This window comes from Diabrotica virgifera, chromosome 2 (assembly GCF_917563875.1).
Source record: "Diabrotica virgifera virgifera chromosome 2, PGI_DIABVI_V3a".
In the NCBI taxonomy this organism is placed as follows: Eukaryota; Metazoa; Arthropoda; class Insecta; order Coleoptera; family Chrysomelidae; genus Diabrotica; species Diabrotica virgifera.
The window spans coordinates 240002088-240025035 of NC_065444.1; the positions used below are offsets into that span (position 1 = coordinate 240002088).

The following is a 22948-nucleotide window of genomic DNA, read 5'->3' on the forward strand; positions in this document are numbered from 1 at the left end:
AACACCTACCTAAATAAAAAGAAACCAGCCATGCTAAAATGCTCCGGTCAAATTTGACACTACCTCCCTGGCTATTAGTGGTTAAAATAAAACGATAAAAATAAATATGTATTGGATTTAAATAGCCTTATTCCATTTACCTAATAATAATAATCATCGAAAGACGGCAACTGTGGTAACTGTCTGCCATTACATACACTTGGTTTACTCTTATTTTGTATCTTAGAGCAAACAACAGCAACGAAATCTTTTAAAGATTGAGACTGTTCCACTTGTTTAAACTGATCATCAAAGACAATGGTGGGAACGAAAGAAATATTTGGATCCAGCTGAAACGTGCGGTCTCCTTTGGTAGCTAGAAGTTTGTCTCCTTCTATGCTGTCGGAACAGGATTTCAGCTTCGGAATATCTAATCCAAATCTCCTAGCACACTAAAATTAAAATTTGGATTACGTTAACAATCATGCTAATATATTCCATTGGTAAAACAATATAGTTAAAAAAGATTGGTTTAATAGAAAATATATAACTCCTTTTTAAAAATATAACTCGTTTTTAAAAGACATGGCAACAGAAATCAAAATAAGAATAAAATAATTGGAATAAGATGGTAATCTTGACACCGTAACTACACGTTCTTGAACTACTTGTGAAACTAATTACGAAGAGACTCAGTTTATCAATTCTGGAGATTACATACAAAATGAGAGATTATGGATACGAAACTCATCTCCTCATACGGGCGACCGGAGGTTAAGGGGCCGGATAGGCAGTTTTTTCACCCCTACTGAATAACTTTTATATAGCAGACGTTACCAGGAACCTGGATAAAGCTGTAAGATATCTACAGACGGCACTGGATACGATAGACGAATGGAGTATCCAATTGAAAGTAGCAGTACATCCAGAAAAGTCCCAAGCGTTTCTCTTCAAAAAGGGAAGAGGTAATCCAGAAGAACTGCTAACAGTTCAAGACAGACCTATCGAATGGCAAAACGAAGCTCATAAATATCTAGGAGTCAAAATGGACCAAAGTCTAATATTCACACCACATGTTAACGCAACAGTCCAGAAAACAGCAACGGCCAGAGCCGCAATAAGAGGACGGAGCCAGGAAGAAGAAGCAAATTATCTATGAAAACAAAATTAAGACTGACAAACAGCATCATACTAACAATAATTACATATGCATCTCTTGCATGGGGACACTCAAATCAAAGCAACAAAAAGAAGATCCAAGTAGCACACAACAATTGCACTAGAGAAGCTGCAAACGTGCCCAAATACGTCGCCAAACGGTTCATATTCAAAGAGCTAACAAAAACAAGAGTGCTGGATATGATGGAGGAAAAAGCCACAAAAAAATTTGCTAAGTTAGAAGATCACCCAAACCAGATATTGCAAGAGATATTAAGGTATGGTGTGTATCATAGATGGAAGCACAGAACGTTTAAAAACTACGGTAACCTACGTTGATTTATCTGCTGGATACTGTAGCACACAAACGAATAATAATAGTGTTCGAAGTACACAAAATGAACAAATGCCGCGTTTGGAGTTTATTTTACCATAGTAGTATAACTACAGTCTATGAGAATTCCTTTAACCAGGAATAACTGGCTGAACTGCATCCCAGAGCTGGTTCTGGACCAAAGTAGGAATCCATGGAAACCGAGGGGTAGCGCACAAGGAAACCATACTAGATTTCTCAAAATGAAATCACAAAAACTTCCAAAGATACACGATCGAACCACTTAATTCAGCCAATAGAAAAAAAGTTAACAGATGCAATTTGGGCGGTGATAAAATGTTTATTCTATTTCCTCTCACGGCTCTTATTGTAAACAAATACATACCCAAAATGTTTTTCACTTCGACGGTTTAAATATGTTTATGAATTCAAATTGTTGTAAGGCACATATTGACCTTATATATAGAATGAAAATTTATATACGTGGATTAAAACTGGTAGGAAATTGAATCTTTACAGTACGGCATCGTATAGGTAGAGAGACTGGCTTACATGTTTTAATTTCTCAACACTGTACTATAGACGAGCGACAGGCTGTTTCAAATAATAACTGGTGGTAATAAACTCAGTATATAGAAATGGACTCCCTTAAGGATAGGAGCTTGCTCTAACCCTGTTATATGAATGGTTTAAAACAAAAGTGGTGTAATAGGGCAGTCAATAAGGGTATGTGGCTCCGAAATAGGGAATAGCCCAAGAAACAAAGTCTACCCTATGCCGATGTGTGCTTTTGTCTTGGGGGCGGTTCCCACCCCTTCTCGGGGGTGGAAATTTTTTTGCTTGAATAACTACGGAAGTTGCTAGAGAACCTAATACTAAGCAAAAACTGTTCTATAATTTTTTTTCGAAAACTCAATACTTTTTGAGTTATTCCTGGTTAAAAATTGGCCATTTTCATTGAAACATAACACCTTTCCAAACGGTTTTTTGCGAATACCTTAAAAACTATGCATCTAACTAAAAAAACCGTATAAAACATTTTTGTAGCTTATAAAATAACAAAGAGATTCTTTCCTTTATGAATCTTCTAGTTATAACAAAAAAAGAGATATGGTAAGTGAAAAAACTTGTTTTCTTGGTGCATGCTCAAATCAGTGTATTTAACTTGAAATAACAGAGAAACGGTCGATTTTAGGTGTATAATGCTACCAATAACTTTTGTTGTGCTTGAAAAGACCTTTAAAATAAGCAATATTAAATGTCGATTACATTCAAACTATGCGAGATAAACTGTCAACAATTTGATGACTAACGTATTTTAAGAAAAATTGAGAAGTTTATTTAACCCCTCATCCACAAGAATTTAAATTTCCGTTTTACGTTTTCCGTCTACAATACATTTTACTATAGTGTTCTTTTTATGTTCAAAAAGTTGGGCGGGTTTAAAATAAATGGTTTTTGAAAAAAATAAGATCAAATTATTGAGCGCATTTTTAAATTTTCTTAAAAATCTTCCTATTTCTCCATGTAACTCGAACATGATAAGAGATGCCAAAAAAAAATGCCATACAAAAATGTAGGTTTCTTCTAGATAAACATTTTGATTTAATTTTTTATAACAGTATCTCTTATCATTTTCAAGTTACATGGAGAAAAAGGAAGATTTTTAAGAAAATTTAAATATGCGCTCTATAATTTGATCTTATTTTTTTCAAAAACCATTCAATTTAAACCCGCTCAACTTTTTGAAGATAAAAATAACACTGTTGAAAAATGTATCCTAGAAGAAAAACGATGCATTTAAATTCTTGTGGATGAGGGGTTAAATATACTTCTCAATTTTTTTCTTAAAATTCGTTAGTCATCAATTTTTTGCAGCATATCTCGCTTAGTTTGAATGTAATCGACATTTAATATTGCTTATTTGAAAGGACTTCTCAAGCACAATAAAAGGTATTCGTAGCATTATACACCTAAAATCGACCGTTTCTCTGTTATTTCAAGTTGAATACACTGATTTGAGCATTCACAAAAAAAAAAACAAACTCTTTTTACCTACCATATCTCTTTTTGTGTTATAACTAGAAGATTGAAGAAGGAACGAATCTCTTTGTTTTTTTATGAGCTTCACAAATGTTTTATATAATTTTTTTTAGTTAGATGCATTGTTTTAAGGTATTCGCAAAAATCCGTTTGAAAAAGTGTTATATTTCAATGAAAATAGCCAATTTTCAACTACGAATAACTCAAAAAGTATTGAGTTTTCGAAAAAAAATTATAGAACAGTTTTTGCTTAGAATTAGGTTCTCTAGCAACTTCGGTAGTTGTTTAACCAAAAAATTTTCCACCCACGAGAAGGGGTGGGAACCGTCCCCAAGACAAAAGCACACATCGGCATAGGGTAGACTTTGAATAAGGTAATAAGGTAAGGAGATATTTTCAGGCTATTTCTAAAATTTCATTAAAATCCATGCAGTAGAATAGAATTCGGAGGTAATAACCTGTTCTTGCTCTCATTGACTGCCCTATAAGTCATATTTTTGAAATGATGTAAGCCTTGCTTTATAATGTTGATACCTATACAGACGTGTTCAAAGAAAAAGTGGTGTAAGTTTTTACTCACTTACTGTATTAGTTACTGTATGTACTTAGTACTGTAAATATTACTGCAAATACTTAGAACAATTTTCCTGGTTTTCCTGATGAAAAGAGGTCTATTTATCAAGGTGGTCTATTTATAAAGCAAGACTAACATCATTTCACAAATATAACACATCACTTTGGCTTTAACATCCTCACATCTGACATATTTTCAACGATTACAACGAAATATGGAGATGCTGATGACCTGGCACTAGGATAGGGCCGCTGACTAGCAGAGGGCGCAAGCAGAACTGACAGAAGATTTGACAGTCGCAGCTAAATAATCCAGTGATTGTATTCGTAAAACTCTGGAACGTAAAGGAACATCGAAAATGGAAAGAACAAAGAAAAATCGAAAACATCCGGACCGTAAAGGAAGTCATAGATGAGAATATTCTGGATGAGAAACTTAAGAGATACCAGTTACTGAGAGAGATAGAGATCCAGTTACAGATAAAAGTGGAACATAAGGAAGATAAGTTACATATAATATTAAACAAAGAAAAATGGAGAAAATTGAGAAATGGTGAAGCATAGGAACAGAATATTCGAATATTTCATTTTGTAAGAGATCACGCCGAATATGTTGATACCGGCAACCACCTTGATTAGATCTATAAATAACAGATTATTAGTCTAAATTTATTATAGGTTTTGTAGTATTTCCAAAGATATATGCATAAAGAAACTGTAAGAAAATAAAGGTTTTGGTTACGGAAACTTTCAATTCTACATACTTACCTCTTCAACAGTGTCGAAAGAAGAAGGATCTATACTTTTCATGATACAATAAACCAAAGGCACTTCTACATCTTTGCCTTTATTTTGCGATAGTGCACAAGCCTGGTACTTGTTTCCTTGGCATTCTCTACGACCATGTTGGCAACTGAATGAGTAACGCTCAGGTGCTTGCTTTACAACATCAGCATCGTGGTGCACGTACTATAAATAAAATAATATTCGGTATTTATAGATATTGAAACAACATTCTACAGCGCAAATATTAGATAGCAAAAAGAACTTACAAAATATTAGAATTTTTCAAACAGTAATTTTTGTTAAATATGACAAAGAAATTGTACTACTAAAATTTTTTATTTCATTAGTAGTTCCAAAATGACACAAAATCTAGGCATCGGATAAAAAAGTTTATTTGAAGAAAGTGTATTTTTTTGTTGTTCTTAATGGCGGTACATGCTCGTTTTTTTTTAATATTGTATTTAATTACAGAGTAATTTCCACATATTAATATATTTTTCAAATTGGGCTCTGTACCGCCATTATTTATTATATTACGAATACGTGTGCCAAATATCTCGAAAAAATACTCAAAATTACAGCCGCAATCTTGGAACGCGTTTTCGCTACCTGTTGATCGCTACTGTTTCACCTTAATATGTCAAATATCTCGAAACTAATGATTTTATCGATATTAATGGAGAGTATATTATTTCCATAAAAAGTTCTGGAAAATCTAAAAATTATATTAAAATAGCAATTCCGTCAGTGGCGTGGAATTTGGGAAGGGCCAACCAGTTACTTTCCCGTGTCGCACGCCTCTCGAGCTAGAGCGTATCGCTAGAAACGATTATTTAACATAATTTGATAGTGTGTACAGTACCTATATTTTCTGCTAAGTATGATAAGGATAAGTCAAATACGGTTAAAGTACTGGGTACAAACAATTTTTAAATATTAATCAAATTAATCATATTATAGATTAATCAAAATAACTGTGCCGTTTCATTTTTAACTTCAAATATCTCGAAAATTAACGGCTTTATCGTTAACAGGGAAGAGTATATTGTTCACATAGAGAGTATTGGGATACGAAAAATTGCGCTAAAATAGTAATTCCCCCAGTGGTGTAGAATTTGGGAAGGGTCAACCATTCACTATCCCCTGTCGTACGTCTCTGGTAGTAGCTAGAAACGTTTATTTATCATAATTTAGTAGGGTGTATAGTAGCCACACTTTCCGCTAAGTATGATAAGGAAACGTCAAACAGTTTTAAAGTACTGGGTAAAACTAGTTTTAAAATTATTCAATAAAACACCCTATAACTCAGTAAGGAGCTACATTTTATATAAGTGATTTGGGTTAAATTTTAATAATTTGAGGTCTAAAATATACAACTCAGAGATTGGACATTCTTAATGGTACACCCTGTATAGTAGTCCTGGCGGTATCTGTTTTAAAACACCCTCATTTGGGTAAATCCTATTTACGATCCTATTCTTTTGCTTTAATCGCTTCGAAATATTATTAAAAATGATAATTTAACTATGCGGAGACTTCAAGAGGGGGGCTTAATTTTATATTAAAAATTTGGTGACAAAAATTAAAAAAAAATCAGTCAATTGCAGCTATGCATTTTAGTAAAATGATGTGAATACAAAAAGTTTTGCTATTGAATTTGCTAAAATATAGGACTGATGACAAATTAAAAAAAATACTATTGCAAACTTAGCAAAAACTATTAAAATAAAGTGAAAGATCAATGTTTTTCAATCACACAAAATCTCAGCAATAACTGATCAAACAGATTTTACAAAATAATATTGTTCAATCTAAATTTTTGAAAAAAAAATTTCAAAATTATGTAGAGCTAATAAAAAATATAATAAATACTTAAAAATCTTTTTCACGCATAAAGGGTCATTCAAGATTTCAAATAAAATTCTAATCAAAGAAATCCGTTAAATAGGACAGTCTTGGGGATTTTTTAAACAACTATACAATTTTTAAGCTAATAAACAAATTTCCTTTTTTTAATTTTCAATTAACATCTTTTTTCAAACTTATATTGAAAGTTCAGCGAAAGATTGTCTGGGGCAGTCATATAAGAATGCTGTGATTCCCAACAATGTTGATATTGAAATAGATTTTGAATTAGCTGATGAAGAATTGGAAGGTTATACTGAAGAACAGGAATCGCATGAATACAAGGCTTAGATCAGAATAAATATATTTACAGTTGTGTCTTATAAAATTATTTAATATCATATTTTTTTATATTTTTGTGTTTAAAACAAATAAAATTATATGAGTATATATATTTTTTTATATTTACATAAAAAAAAGTATCTTAATAAATAATAGATACGAGATTTATTAAACTATTTTTTATTGAATGATTGCTGAAGTTTATTTATAAAAATATGAAATAATTAAAATTATTATTTACAGTGCGAATGTATTTAGATTAATTGATAAAAAATATTATAGTTGGAATATAATTAATTGTATGCTTTTAAAAGTATCATGTTTGAAATTTTAACTCACGGGACCCCAGTTTAAAAAGAATGGTCAAAATTGGTCCACTAGAAGCTGAGATAACCGAATTCTTTAGCGAAATTTTTAAATCCAGGTTGCACAAAAGAAGAAAAGGTGGAAATTTATATGTACACACTAAGTACCGGGCACAACAAAGTTATTTGTTAAACGAACAGACCTCAATAGAGTGTGCTGAAATTTTTTGTAGTGTTTTTTTTATATTAAAAGTATTTTATGCGTCAATTTTGAAGGTTCTATGTGGCTTTTAAATACCCCGAAAAGTTTATTGAAAAACATTGATTTTGACCAATTTTTAATGGTTTTTGCTAATTTTCCAAAATTTTTCTAATAAATTATTCTAATTCTTTTTTACAAATTGTTTCATAAACCCATTAGCCTCCTTTATCAGTATCAGTATAACAAAATTATCATTTTTAATAATATTTTGAAACGATTAAATTAAAAAAAAATAGGATCATAATATACGATTTACCCAACCAAAACAGATACTGCCTAGTCCCTAGTCTAGATCAAAATCAGCTGTTTTATATTAATTTAATATATTATCAATTCAATAATTCAATATGTCAATATCTATTCAACTTACTATGGCTTTGCCAAAGGGTACAAATTCCAACTCGTCGATATAGTCCTTAATTTGGTCCCATTTGGGGTAGAGCTGACGACCAATAAATCTTACACTGTCTGGGCACAGCGCTTCGTAGTAGACAGATACTTTTAGTCCATTCTGTATAAAAAAAAATTATATTTACTAATGACTCATTTGCAGTAATATTATAAGTAACTAGTGTAAGAAAGAGGGCTAATCTCCTGCAAATATAATGAGAAAAACTGGAAAATATTGAATAAAAGATTCAGACAAAATTCAGAATAAAGCAAACGAATGATCTTTTTAGCGTGCCTGTCCGTTCCGAACGTTGGCGATCATTCTGGCTATGATTATTTTGTTGGATGCTATACGGAATAGAGGTCTTTATATACTATGCTCTCAGGTTAGCAAGCCATGATATTCTTCTTCGTCCTGGGGCCCCATTTCCTTCAATTTTACCTTGCAAAATGCATTGGAGTAGCTCGTATCTGCCTTTCATTTGATACCGAAAAAATCATTTGATACCGAATTAGAAGATTAATATAGAAAAACAATAACCAAGCACGATTTAAAATGATGCAATTGTCTCAGTAGATAATAATAAATATACTAAGAACCATAGTATGATAAATCTATTAATAGTATATGCCCACAATCCTAATTTTCTGTTTAAACAGTGATAGTATGGTATAACTAGACCCAAACCCAAACATCCAAAGTGAAAGTTATCCTCCAACACCAAATTGTTCTATAGATTCCGCATAATGTTCAGAAAAAAGTCACACCATTTTGAGCGTCGGGTTTGGGGGGGGGGGAGAGGGGGGAGAAATCGGTAAATTTGTAGTTTTTTAGGTTTTCCGTCAATATTTGTAAAACTATGCGGTTTAGCATGAACAACCTTCAATACAAAAATGTTCTACATTAAATTTTAAATAAAAAGGGCCCTATGCATCATCCTTCTAAAATGAACGGTTCCAAAGTTACGGATGTAGCATAGTATAATTGGTCCAAAAAAGGCCTAACCCAAACATCCAAAGTAAAAATTTTCCTTTAACACCAAATTGTTCTATATGGTCCACATATTGTTCAGTAAAAAGTTACACCATTTTGAGCGTCCGGTTTGGGGGGAGACGGGGGAAAAGTCGGTAAATTAGTAGTTTTTTTAAGTTTTTCGTCAATATTTCTAAAACTATACTTTAGCGTAAACAATGTTCTATACAAAAATGTTCTACATAGAATTTAAAACAAAAAAGATCCTATACATAATTGTTATAAAATCAACGGTTCCAGAGTTACGGAGGGTGAAATGTGGAGGTTTTCGATATTTTTTATATTCTTTGGGCAATTTATAGAAATTCTCTTTAACTGGATTGGGCTTTGTAAATAAAATTTGATATTTCAGTGGTCGATGGTACGTAAGTGATAAGCCCTTGAGGAGACGTCAACCTCACCACCCAAAATCATTATCAATTGCCCAAATAATATAAAAAGTATCGAAAACCTCCACTTTTTATCTTCCGTAACTCTGGAACCGTTGATTTTATAACAATTATGTATCGGATCTTTTTTGTTTTAAATTTTATGTAAAACATTTTCGTATAGAACATTGTTTACGCTTAAGCATAGTTTTAGAAATATTGACAAAAAACGTAAAAAAAACTACTAATTTACCAACTTCTCCCCCATCTCCCCTCCAAACCGGACGCTCAAAATGGTGTTACTTTTTACTAAACAATATGTGGACCATATAAAACAATTTGGTGTTGGAGGAAAACTTTTACTTTGGATGTCTGGGTTAGGCCTTTTTTGGAGCAATTATACTATACTACCTCCTTAACTTTGGAACCGTTCATTTTAGAAGGATTATGCATAGGGTCTTTTTTATTTCAAATTTAATCTAGAACATTTTTGTATAGAAGGTTGTTTATGCTAAGCCGCATAGTTTTAGAAATATTGACGAAAAACCTAAAAAACTACGAATTTACCGATTTCTCCCCCTCCCCCCCCAAACCCGACGCTCAAAATGGTGTGACTTTTTTCGAACATTATGTGGACCATATAGAACAATTTGGTGTTGGAGGATAACTTTCACTTTGGATGTCTGGGTTATACCATTATTTGGATCAATGTTATCATACTATGATTTCTACAAACAAAACTTTGAACTAACAATGGACACTTATTTATCTGCATCATTAGTACATCTGCTCATGAGAGAATTCAAAATAAATATTATTTATCGTAGAAACAAAATTTAAAAACTACAATATTTTCGAAGGATGTAGATAAAGTCCTCATGGATGAGAATCGTTAGACAAATTTTTGATAGATATCAGCTATAGAGGAAAATCGATCAAATTTATCATGAAACATTCCTTTTTGGAAGAAAACATACTCGTGTTTCTTAACATCTATTCTAGTAAACAATGTTATCAACAGCTAGACGAACCATTGAAACTGACTAAGAATCGTGAAATTAACATCGTATTAGGAGATTTTAATGCGAAAGTCGGAGAATGAGCTTTATTTAGATCATGTAGTTGGAAAATATGAACTAGGAACCAGAGAGGCGTTATTTGCTTTTAATGTGCTAGCTCAAAGATGCATAGATATAATGTGGATATACATGTTTGTTACTTGATTTTGAAAAAGCATTTGACAAAGTAGGATGTGAAAAATTAGTCCAAATTCTAAGGACAAAAGGAACTGAAGGATAATAACAAACTTTTACTCGAATCAAAGAGAATGAACTGTAATAGATAACGAACCAAGTTCAAAAATTTAAATTAGGAGAAGAGTTAGGCGGGGAGGTATCTATTCTGTCTCCACTACTATTCAGTGTATACAGTAAATCTACAGTGCCGGCAATAAAAATCTTTACAAAATGAATAAAAGGCATAAATCAGGATAATTATTATTTTAATTTTACGAATTACTACTTTATAAGGATATTTAATTTTGGGTTATGTGGCAGTTATGGAAGTGTTCAACGTTAGTACATGCCTGATGATGGTATCATAATTAGATGAAGTTTTTAAGAGCTGCAGAACCAGGTTTTCTTTCCGGAACAGTCTCAGAAGGCTATGAGGCATCCTACCGTGTCAATTGATAAATTGAATCTCTTGAAACTCCAATATTACGTGCGGTGGTAATTACGGAGTCCCCTTTTTCAAGTAACATTGAAGAACAAACTTTCTATTTATTTGTGAGTTTCTTTCGCCCCATAGTTTTTACTTCAGTTTTTCAAGAAGTTTCACATTGGCTACTGGTATAGAGCCAAATGGGCCTGTTTAGCATTTGAGGGGAGAGGTGATGATGTACTTGTGTCGGCAGATGCCTGTTGTTTACTGACATCTTATTTTATTTAATTTATTCTGTGCATTTGTACTAGTGATGTAGTGAATATTCGTATTCGCATTCGCATTCGTGAATATTCGAATATTTTTGCATGTTCGCATTCGTATTCCCATCCGCAAAATTTGTGCGAATAGTTTGTAAATATCGAATATGATTTTGAAAAAAAAATATTTGAAGATGATATTAGGTTCATAAAGTCAAAATCTATTCACTTCTCATCTTTTTTTTATTAAGAGCATACAGTAGCGAGCAACAAACGCGGTCCAAGAATGCGGCTGTAATTTTGAATATTTTGTCGAGATATTTGGCCCACATATTCGTAATATAATAAAGAATGGCGGCACAGAGCCCAATTTGAGAAATATGTTAGTATGTGGAAATTACTCTATAACTACATAAAATATTGCAAAAATGAGCCTGGGCCTAGATTCCGTGCACTGTAGATATCTACATGTCGCTTTCTATCGATATTTGAATATCAAAATATTTGAATTTTTAGCTTTAATTGAATTATTTTCTAGTTTTGCTAGTTTAAACTCTAATTGATAAACTAGAGCAAAACTAGAAAATAATTCAAATAAAGCTAAAAATTCATATATTTTGGTATTCAAATATCGATAGAAAGCGACATGTAGGTATCTACAGTGCACGGAATCTAGGTCATGTACCGCCATTAAGAAGAACAAAAAAATACACTTTCTTCACATAAATTTTTTATCTTGTGCCTAGATTTTGTGTCACATTGGATCTACTAAAAATCGATTTTCTGTAACAAGAAATCGAACGTGATTGACTCGGCAACAACTCGATTATAAATTTAGAAAACATTACAAGAATAGAACCAAATTTAAAGAAACTGAATATTCGCATTCGCATCCGCATTCGCGAATGTCAGTAGCAGACATTCGTATTCGCATTCGTATTCGCGAATGTTCAAAAAATGACATTCGTTACATCACTGATTTGTACTGTACACACATTTGGCTTTATACAAGTAATCAATGTGAAACTTCTTGAAAAACTGAAGTCAAAAAATATGGGGCGGAGGAAACTCACAAAGGAACAAAAAGTTCGTGCTTCAATGTTACTTGAGAAAGGGGACTCAGTAATTACCATAGCACGTGATATTGGTGTTTCAAGATATTCAATTTATCAATTGACACGGTAGAATGCGTTATAGCCTTCTGAGACTGTTCCGGGAAAGAAAACCTGGTTGTCGAGCTCTTAAAAAACATCATCTAAGTCTGATACCATCATCAGGCATGTACTAACGTTGAACACTTCCATAACTGCTACAGAACCCAACATTAAATATCCTTATAAAGTACTAATTGGTAAAATTAAAATAATAATTATCCTGATTTATGCGTTTTATTCACATTGTAAAGATTTTTATTGCTGGCACTGTATTTTGAAGAAGCTGAAAGTGAAGGAATAATATATTGTTCTGAAGGAATATTCATTAATGGAAGATCTATTAACAACCTATATGATATGCAGATAACACCGTGAATAGGTACGGCAAGCTCTGCTGAATAACTCCAATTACTACTAAACAAGACAAGCAGTTTCTGTGAAAACTGAAAAATATGGACTAAAAATGAATTTAAAAAAGACTAAATATATAATAATAACAAGGAAAAAAATATACAAACAAATATAGATTGCTGATATGTGTTGATAGAAAGGGTTGATAAATACAAATCCTTGGGAACCTGGATTTCAGAAAATAATGATCAAGGATAGAAGTATCAAACAGCGTTTTGGACTAGCAAAACTAGCAAACTAGCAAAGAATGCGTTTGTAAAAATGATAACAATTCAATGCAATAAAGACCTTAGATTAGAACTGAGAGTAAGAACTCTGAGATGTTACGTGTTTTCAATACTTAATAAACTTGAAAGCTGAACACTGAAACAAAAACACAAAAATAAGCTACATTTATTTGAAATGTGGTGTTACAGAAGGGTACTTAAAATAGTATGGACATAGAAGAAAACGAACACGGAAGTATTGCGACAAATGGGCAAAGAATACGAAATAGTAAACACCATTTCACTTATACAACGCACCTGGCGGATCGTAAGGGCCTTCACATTTTACTCATTTTCAACTAGTCTTCAGTGAAATGCCTTTAATCTTCCCTATCAGCCTATCTTGGCTAACTGTTGTTTCTTCCGACCCCAAATGGCTATTAGGTTTCCGAGGGTAGACGGGTCACTATATTTCTTTTTACTACATACTCTTCACCGAATGATTGCCGGTATAAGCAATCCCCCACTTACTGACCAACGACTTCGGGCGGATGAGCTGGTAAGTAGTAGGGCACTCTTTTGTCCTAGGGTTAAGAAATTGACCCTAAAAGCGGATGAACCAATGAAGCGGTCAACTGCATAAGGATATGGAAGGGAACGGAAAACCACTGTATTAAAAGTCTAAAATGGCATTCCTAGACAATCATAATGGCATTTGAGAAAGCCCAAAGACACCTTATTGATCATGGAAGTCGGAAACCAAGATCCGGCAGGAGAGGTACACTTCAAGAATATGAGGCCTCTCAGGTCATCAGCAAACGAAACCCTCATAATCAGAAGGAAACCAAGAAAACCATTGGGTTAGAAAAAATAGAAAAAGGAAGAACCCTAAGACTGGCCACATGGAGCGTGAAGAGTTTGTATCAACCAGGTAAGCTCGATAACCTAACAGCTGAAATGGATCGCCTTAAGGTATCAGGACGTTCAATGGCCCGATTCAGGAAAACTAACCACAAACAACGGCATGATGTATTATGTTGGTAACAATGATCCAAGACATCGATATGGAGTTACCATACTTGTAGACAAAGAGACAAATAAATCTGTCGTTGGTTTTAACCCCCACTCAGAAAGATTGATGATGATTCAGTTACAAACATTCTCTAAAAAGATAAACGTTTTCCAAATATATGCACCTACTGCCGACAAAGATGAGGCCGAGATAGAAAGGTTCTACACAGTACCGGCGCTAGGGTATGAGGTGCCTGCCTGCAAAAATTAGCACAGGCCTCCCCCCCACACACATACTTATATAACGCTAGCCTCAGGAGACATATGTGTTCTAATGGAACAGTGGGCCCCACATGTCGGAAAATCATACCAGTCACAATCCATAATGGAGGCTGGTATTTAAACAGAGGCTAATGGAGGGTATTAAGGCTGGAATTTAGACACCATTTTAAAACAATAATTTTTATAAAAGATGAAGTTTTCGATCCTAATAGCATTATTAATAATATTTAGAAAATATTAAAATATTACTAAAAGATTTTTAAATCGAAAACTTATTGGTCCATTTCCTTGGTAGCACCTCCAAGGCTTCTAAAATTTGCAAGCCAAATGGATGCTGAAGCGAAGAAGACAAGAGGGAATTCAAAAAACTTACAATTCACGACCCCGTCTGTTCAGCTGGTAAATTCCAACAGAAAATAGACCTAGTTACTCGAAGGAGTAAAGACCAATATAAAAATAAAATAAAAATTTTATTTTTAATTCAGTTGCAATGCGAAGGCAACACAATCTTACTTTTCAATTAGAATACGGAGCGCAGTCCAGTCCCTTGAATTGCAATTTTCGGCTCTTATTGGAGCTTCATCGGAAAGAACGTAGGCTTGTTCTCCATATAAGTAAATATGGAGTATGGAATAAATATGGAGAACAAGCCTATGTTCTTTCCGATGAAGCTCCAATAAGAGCCGAAAATTTCAATTCAAGGGACTGGACTGCGCTCCGTATTCTAATTGAAAAGTAAGATTGTTTTGCTTTTGACAGAAACAAGCTCATTTTGGCGCCCCCATGCAGAGGCGCCCGCCTGCAGTGCATCCCTTGCAGGCCATTTATCGCCGGCCCTGAGTTCTACATGCAATTGAACGAAATCATAAGATCTACAAAAAAAGATGACATATTGTTGGTGATGGGAGATTTCAACGTGAAGATTGGAAAAGGAAAAGTGGATGGATGTGTGGGAGAATTTGGCTTGAAAGAAAGAAATGAAAGGGGGGCAGACTTGTCGAATTCTCTTAACGCGAGGAGCTGGTAGTAATGAATACCTTATTTAAATTACCTAAAAGAAGACTTTATACTTGGATATCACCGGCCGATTCGGAAGATCTCATTGTAAGAAACCAGATATATTACATTTTAATCAAATCCAGATATAAAAACACTATAAAGTCTGTGAGAACATACCCCGGAGCTGACATAAATTCAGATCAAGATAAAACTGAAAAAAGATCCAAAAATAAACAAATATACCACGATTTGATGTCACAATTTTAAAAGAAGAACCTGTACGTCAGAGGCTAAAAGAAGAGAAAAATGATAACTTAAAGAAAATCAAACAAGACGTGATAAAAACAACAGATGTTAATAACAAATGGAACATGATACAAGAAACGTTAGTAGAAGCAGAAAAGAAGATATTACCCACAAAAATAATAATAAAAAAGAGATGGATGACTTCAGAAATCCTAGAGCTAATGGAGGAAAGAAGGAAACATAAAAGCAAGAGTAAGGCAAAATACAAGGAAATCAAGAGATAGGAAATCAATAGGAAAGAAAATAAAAGAGGCCAAATCCACCTGGTTGGCAAATAAATGTAGTGAAATAGAAGGATATTCTAAAAAGTATTATAGCTTTAACATGCACAAGAAAATAAAGGAAATCACAAATACACAGCGAAAAAAGAAAGATGGCCTTCTTAAAGACATAAATGGAAAAATTATTATAGAAGTAAAAGAGAAATTAAAAAAATGGAAGACATACATAACAGATCTGTTTGACGATAATAGACAAGAACCGGAAGAGATCGACAGCGAAACGGGACTAGAGATCATAATGGAGGAAATCGAACAAGCAATACGAAACGCAAAAAACGGAAAAACTGTAGGTTCAGACGAAATACCTGCGGAATTACTGAAATGTCTAGACGATGAAACTCTACCGGTACTACTGGATCTGTTTAATGAAGTATATAAAACCGGAAAAATCCCTCAGGAATGGTTGGTGTCCACCTTTGTAACAATACCAAAAATAATATATGCCAAAGATTGTTCGGACTATAGGACAATATCACTAATAAGCCATACCCTCAAAATATTTCTAAAGGTGATTCATGGAAGATTATACAGAAAGCTAGAAAATGATATGGATGATACCCAATTTGGGTTCCGTAAAGGACTTGGAACAAGAGAGGCATTGTTTGCGTTTAATGTCCTCTCTCAAAGATGCTTAGATATGAACCTGGATATTTATTCCTGTTTCATCGACTTCGAAAAAGCGTTCGACAGGGTCCGACATGAAAAACTAATAGAATTATTGAAAAACAGAGATATAGACAGACGAGATTTACGAATTATCATCAATCTGTATTGGAATCAAAAGGCCAATATAAAGATAGAAGGACAAGAATCCGAGAATATTGATATAAAGAGAGGAGTAAGACAGGGTTGTGTTCTGTCGCCGGTACTGTTTAACCTGTACAGTGAAGCCATATTTCAGGAAGCGATAGCGGAGCTAAGTGATGGAATCTCTATAAACGGAAGAATAGTAAATAACATAAGATTAGCTGATGACACCGTTATAATGGCAGATACCTTGCTAAATAGAATTAACGATTATTGCATTCGATACGGTCTAACAATAAACAAGAAAAAAACTAAATTTATGATTGTCTCAAAAACAGAATATGGAAATGAATGGTTAATGATAGAGCAAACCCAAATAGAAAAAATTAAGACATACAAATACATATATGGGAACCTGGGTTGATGACAAAAATGACCAAAGCAAAGGAATTAAAGTCCGAATTAAAACTGCAAGGCAAGCATTTATAAAAATGAAGACACTGCTTACAAACAAAGACCTTCAGTTGCCTCTCAGATTGAGGGCTCTAAGATGCTACATATTTTCTATATTGCTATACGGAATGGAAGCTTGGACATTGAAGAGACAACACATAAGAAGAATAGAAGCGTTCGAAATGTGGTGTTACAGAAGAATATTGAAAATTCAGTGGGTTCAAAGGATTACCAATGTTGAAGTGCTACGACGTTTAAATAAGGAGTTAGAAATTATGAAAAGTATAAAAACTAAAAAACTGGAATATTTGGCTCACATTACTAGAGGAGAAAAATATGAGTTGCTGAGAATTATTATGCAAGGAAGGATCCAAGGAATAAGAAGCATAGGAAGAAGACGCATCCCCTGGCTGAGGTACCTTAGAGAATGGTTTAACTGTAGTTCATTACAACTATTCAGAGAAGCAGTCAACAAAGTGACCATAGCCATTATGATATCCAACCTCCGATAGGAGAGGGAACTTTAAGAAGAAGAAACACCATGAATATAAGAAAGTTACAATACCTGAGACACGTAATAAGGGGACAGAGATGAAAAGCTATACTTGATAATACAGAGAAAGATAGTAGGAGGAACTAGTGTAGAAAGAAGGAGCCTGTCATTGTTAAAAAATTTAAGGGACTGGTTTAAATGCAGTTCAATAGAACTCTTCAAAGCAATGGTAGATAGAGTAAAGATAGTTATGATGATATCCAACTTTAGATTGGGAGACTGGAGAAGAACTGAAAGGCAAAACAAAAGACATTCAACTGTTCACAAGACTGTAAGAGACCTAGGCTTGTCAGGTTTTCAAGACATATAGGTAATATGAACTTTTTATATCGATTATGAAAAAACTCAAGAAATTGCATATAGTTTACTGTGAAATACCTTTATCTTCAAGTTTTGGGAAGATATAATTGACAAACTAATTTGTTATTGAGTTGAATCTCCTTCTAGAACAGGCAAAAGTTGAGAAGAATGAAGATCTACAATAAACCAAATATTTGTGGAAAAATTTTACTTTTGTAAACAAAAATTTTGTCTTAAAATTTTACCACATTTTAAAACTATTTATTATTGTAAAAAAACAATCTACTTACCGAATTTGTACCAAAACAAACAAGAATAACCAATACTATCAATCCGTTTCGTAGATAAGCATTTTGATACATGTTAAGGAAATGACCCGTGGCAAACTAACCAGATACAGATAGAGATTTGAAAGTCACTGATCTCGTCAAAAACTAAGTAAATATCTTTATACCAACTACCGTTGTGTTAATGTATATTTGGTATATAACTGGCTTATTTATATATACTGAATATTAATCAGCGGCGTCAGATGCAAAAATTTTTTATACTCACGGTTTGTTTATGAATGTTGGGAATTTGGTGACTTCTAACTTGTTATTGTTTTTAATTGGAACGGGGTCAGACAAATATTTTTTTGGTAATTGCTACGGGTTTTGGGTCATTTGTCATTTAATGAAATACCTTCTTTTACTAATTGAAGGCAGGAAACAGTAACAGTAATATAAAGAATCAGTTGGCAAATAGCACTTGGGCAGGTTGGATTTATGAAGGGCAGAATTACTCTAGATCAAATCCTTAATATAAGAAACATAATAGAAAATGTCAGAGAATATAAAATCCCGATATTTATGTTTTGCTGATTATACAAAGGCCTTTGATATTAGATGGACCAATTATGAAACATACTGGCGACAATGGGTGTACCTAAACAGCTGACACAAAATTGGCAAACTATATCAAGATTTTGCAGGGAAAGGTAAACGGTAAAAGAGGCGTCGGAAGAAGAAGACTGTCTTGGCTCAGGAACTTTTTTTTTTATTAACTCCATTGAGTACAACAATCTGCCCACTGGGCATTAAGCAATTGTTATGGTAAAAAATACAGACATGTAGAGAGTTACTCTCTACATGTAGTGAGTAACCTCTTTACAATTAACTCAGGACTTTTCAAGGCAGCAGCTAATAAGATTATCATTGCCAGAATGATTGCCAACATTAATAATGGACAGGCACCAGGAGAAGAAGAAGTATCAAGATAACCTGGCATATACTCGAATGGACGGATGTCTATTTGACGATTGTACTTTAGAGAAACTAACTACATAGTTAATTAATTAAAATCGCGAGCAGTGAAATAAATATAGAATAATAAATATAAAATAATGAATATGAAAGGCACTATTTGGCAATTCATAAATTATCTTTTGTACAAAAAAAAACACTTGCTTATTTTATTGAAATATGTTAATTGGTTGATTGTTGATTGTTAATTGGTTAATTGGCTTATGTCGCCAAAGCCCTTACAATATGGAAAAGAAAATGCAGTGGAATGGGCATCCAAATCGACGACAACACCTGCCTGTACACTTGCAAACGATCAGATAATATTTGCAAGCGATAAAGAAGATTTGGAATATATGACTCGCAAATTGAAGGAAGAATACGAAAAATGGGGACTGCAGATGAATGTAGAAAAACACAATATTTATGCCTAGGTGAGGATTCAACCGGTATGATATTGGACAATAATCAGAAAATAACTAGCTGTGATAAATATAAGTATTTGGGAATTAATTTCAACAAGGAAGGTACTGACGATGACGATGTAGAAATTAAGAGCAGAATAAATAAAGCAAAAACGATAATTAAATCATTGAACGGAGTTTTGTGGAGTACCGAGATAGGGAAACACAGAAAAATGAGAATATACAACACCATGATTAAGAGCACATTGGTGTACGGATCCGAAACATGAAGAATAAAGGAACACCAAAAACGAAAAATAGACGATACTGAGATGGACGCCCTAAGAAGAGCAAGTAGAACATCGAGATTGGACAGGGTTAGAAATGAGGAAGTAAAGCGAAGAATGAATTTACAGGAAACGGTTGTAGAATGCATTGAGAAGAAACAATTAACGTGGTACGGACATGTTCAGGGAATGGTGGAGGAAAGACTGTCAAAGAAAATTAAAAAATGGATACCTACAGAAAACAGGAAAAGAGGAAGGCCAAGAACGACATGGATACAAGGAGTAGGACGATCAATGAGTGTACGAGGATTAGAAGATGAAAACTGCAATGATAGAAGATATTGGCAACAAGGCATCGGACAACGTCGGAGGACGTTTTGAACCCGAATTTATATATATGCGTGTTATATGTTAATTGGCCGGTAGACATTCAACTTCGAAGCTCATTGGTATGACCAAGTATGACAGAACTAGGTGTGGCGTGCGTAGATCGACATCACGCCGGCTAAGGCCATAAGCATCATAAGAATATACTAGGTAAGGTATGGGGCGCTCTGTGAATCGAGGTGAAACGGAAGTATTCACATAGAGTGGTCTAGCTTTAGAAATATGCTGTGGTGTTGCCATCTCTTTCGCGTGATCGCGCGGTAAATAAAGATAGATAAACCTCCGATAGAATGCAACGCGTTTCACTATTTTGCTCACAATGCCTTATTCTCTATTCTTATTTTGTCTATGGCTAAGGCACGATGTGCCCGTCAAGACGTAGAAAAATCTGCTGTCGCGTAACAACTTCTTGCGAAGATGTGCTTTTCTTAGGACAAAACCCCTAATCAATGATCCGGGAATCTGGTCCGAGGTATTTCGAAGCATGGGCGTACATTAATAAATTAAGCCATTGTATTGCGTATGCAATGCTCTTTTGAAATGCAATCATTTAGATATGCTTTCACGAAATTTGAAACTTTAAAAGCATTTTGGGCTTTCTAAATAATTAAAGACATTTATAATTACCTGAACTTGAAGAACATGAACATACCAATTTGTAAGAACTTAAAAATATGAAAAAATTTAATGAATTTAAATAGTTAACATACAGAGTGTCTCAATAATTGGAAATATTTTAACTGTAGATTCCTCGCCTCAAAATATTGAGTTTTAAACCAAACCACATAGTCCCAAATTGCTTTGTGGGGGAACTAAAGCTCTTTGAAGATGGCGTCTTTTAATAAGTTTTTTTAAATATCTCTAGAACGCTTCTATTTAGAAAAACCAAAACTAGTACGTCTATTTATTTTCTAGTGATACATCGATTCCATATATTGCGAATTTCTAGTACCGGTCATAGGCGTTCGTTTTGGGTAGGGCAACCGTTATTTTATCACATAACTTTTTTGTATTTAACTTTTAAGTTTTTTTGATACTGGATTATCAAATTTTGAGGTAAGTATTCTCGTACCAAAAGAAATTCTTTCTTTAAGTCGGTAGCATACACCGTTTTCTAGAAAAATCGATTTGAAAATTTTTCATTTCTTGAATTTGAAAACAATTAAAAAAAATGCTGTATTTTACCGATTAAAGCAAGGGTAACTTTTGGTCCGAGAATATCTCACAATTTAATAATCTAGTGTCAAAAATGCTTCAAAATTAAAGACACAAATAATAATGCGATAAAATAACCGTTGACCTACCCAAAACGGACGCATATGCCAGGTACTAGAAATTCTCAATTTTGATGAAACCAATTCATATCTGGAAGATAAATAAACGTACCAGTTTTCGTATTTCTAAATAGTCTTTTTTTGAAATTTTTTTTTCAAATTTAAAAAACGCAAACTTTTCAAATTGATTTTTCTAGAAAACGATGTATCTTATCGACTTAAAAGAGTATCTTTTAGTAGTAAAATACGTCCTAACTTATTAATCCAGTGTCAAAAATGCTAAAAAGGTATGTGATAAAATAACCGTTGCCCTACCCAAAACGGACACCTATGACCGGTAGGTACTAGAAATTCACAAATGATGGAATAGATTTATCTCTGGAAGATATATAGGCGTAGCAGTTTTTGTTTTTCTAAATAGAAGCGTTCTGGAGGTATTTAAGAAAAACTAATTACAAGACGTCACCTTCAAAGAGCTCTAGCTCACTTAAGAAGCATTTTCGGACTAGGTGACTTAGATTAATCCTTAATATTTTGAGGCCAGGAATCTACAGTTAAAATATTTCCAATTATTAATGAAACACCCTGTATATAAAACAAGATCATGTTAGAAATAAATTTTAAAAATAAAATATTTAAGTATTTATTTTTATTTAGCGTATGGCTTAAGTACATGACAGAATATATTTAGATTTATGCATTATACAATGCATCACAAACAGATGTCCAGTTTTTTTTTATATATTCGATTGGCCCGTCGGTTGCCATTACAAAGTCTATAGGGTCGCCTGTGTATGCTCTGCGTGGGCAGTCCTGAACAATGTGTCTGATCGTCTGTCTTGTAGCTTTAAATTTGTATTTCTAAGTTATTACGAGTTTTTGAAGCGTGAAATTTTGGAAATCTCATTTTTAAACAAAACTGAACATTATTAGGTAATAAAAAAAATGTGCAAGTTCCCTATTTCCCGTGCCCTTGGCTTTTGCCATGACGATAAACAAATCGCATGGACACACTTAAACAAGTTTAAGTGTGTCCATGTTACGGGCATGGAAAATTAATCGAGCGTTGGAAAACCGCCATCGTTGTAAATTTGCCCACCGGAAATAATATTGCTTTTCAGAAAGAACTAAATTAATACTTTTATATTACATATTATTTTTAATATTGTTTTTGTTTCCTTTTAATTTTTATTTATTGAACTTTGATAGAATTTTATATATTTCTAAGGCGGTACGAAGTTCGCCGGGTCAGCTAGTGGGTGATAAAAAA

General features: G+C 33.4%; 1 protein-coding gene across 1 annotated transcript; it reads right to left on the reverse strand.

Annotated features, from left to right (window-relative positions):
* Positions 1 to 101: 101 nt before the first annotated feature.
* LOC126879842 (GILT-like protein 1) lies at positions 102 to 18520 on the reverse strand. The gene is made up of 4 exons (XM_050643135.1): positions 18334 to 18520; positions 7998 to 8138; positions 4856 to 5056; positions 102 to 431 (listed from the first exon to the last, which is right to left on the reverse strand). Exons 1-4 carry the CDS (start codon positions 18403 to 18405, stop codon positions 141 to 143), a joined length of 705 nt encoding a protein of 234 aa, XP_050499092.1. The 5' UTR covers positions 18406 to 18520; the 3' UTR covers positions 102 to 140.
* Between the last annotated feature and the right edge of the window lie 4428 nt (positions 18521 to 22948).

Bases quoted from the DNA above. Each gene is read 5' to 3' on its own strand.
- LOC126879842 (XM_050643135.1), bottom strand. From the start codon at position 18,405: ATGTATCAAAATGCTTATCTACGAAACGGATTGATAGTATTGGTTATT. The intron at 8,139-18,333 runs GTAAGTAGATTG...TTTTTTATACAG, and splicing joins TTTGTTTTGGTACAAATTCG to AATGGACTAAAAGTATCTGT. The intron at 5,057-7,997 runs GTAAGTTGAATA...TTTTATTTATAG, and splicing joins TACCCTTTGGCAAAGCCATA to TACGTGCACCACGATGCTGA.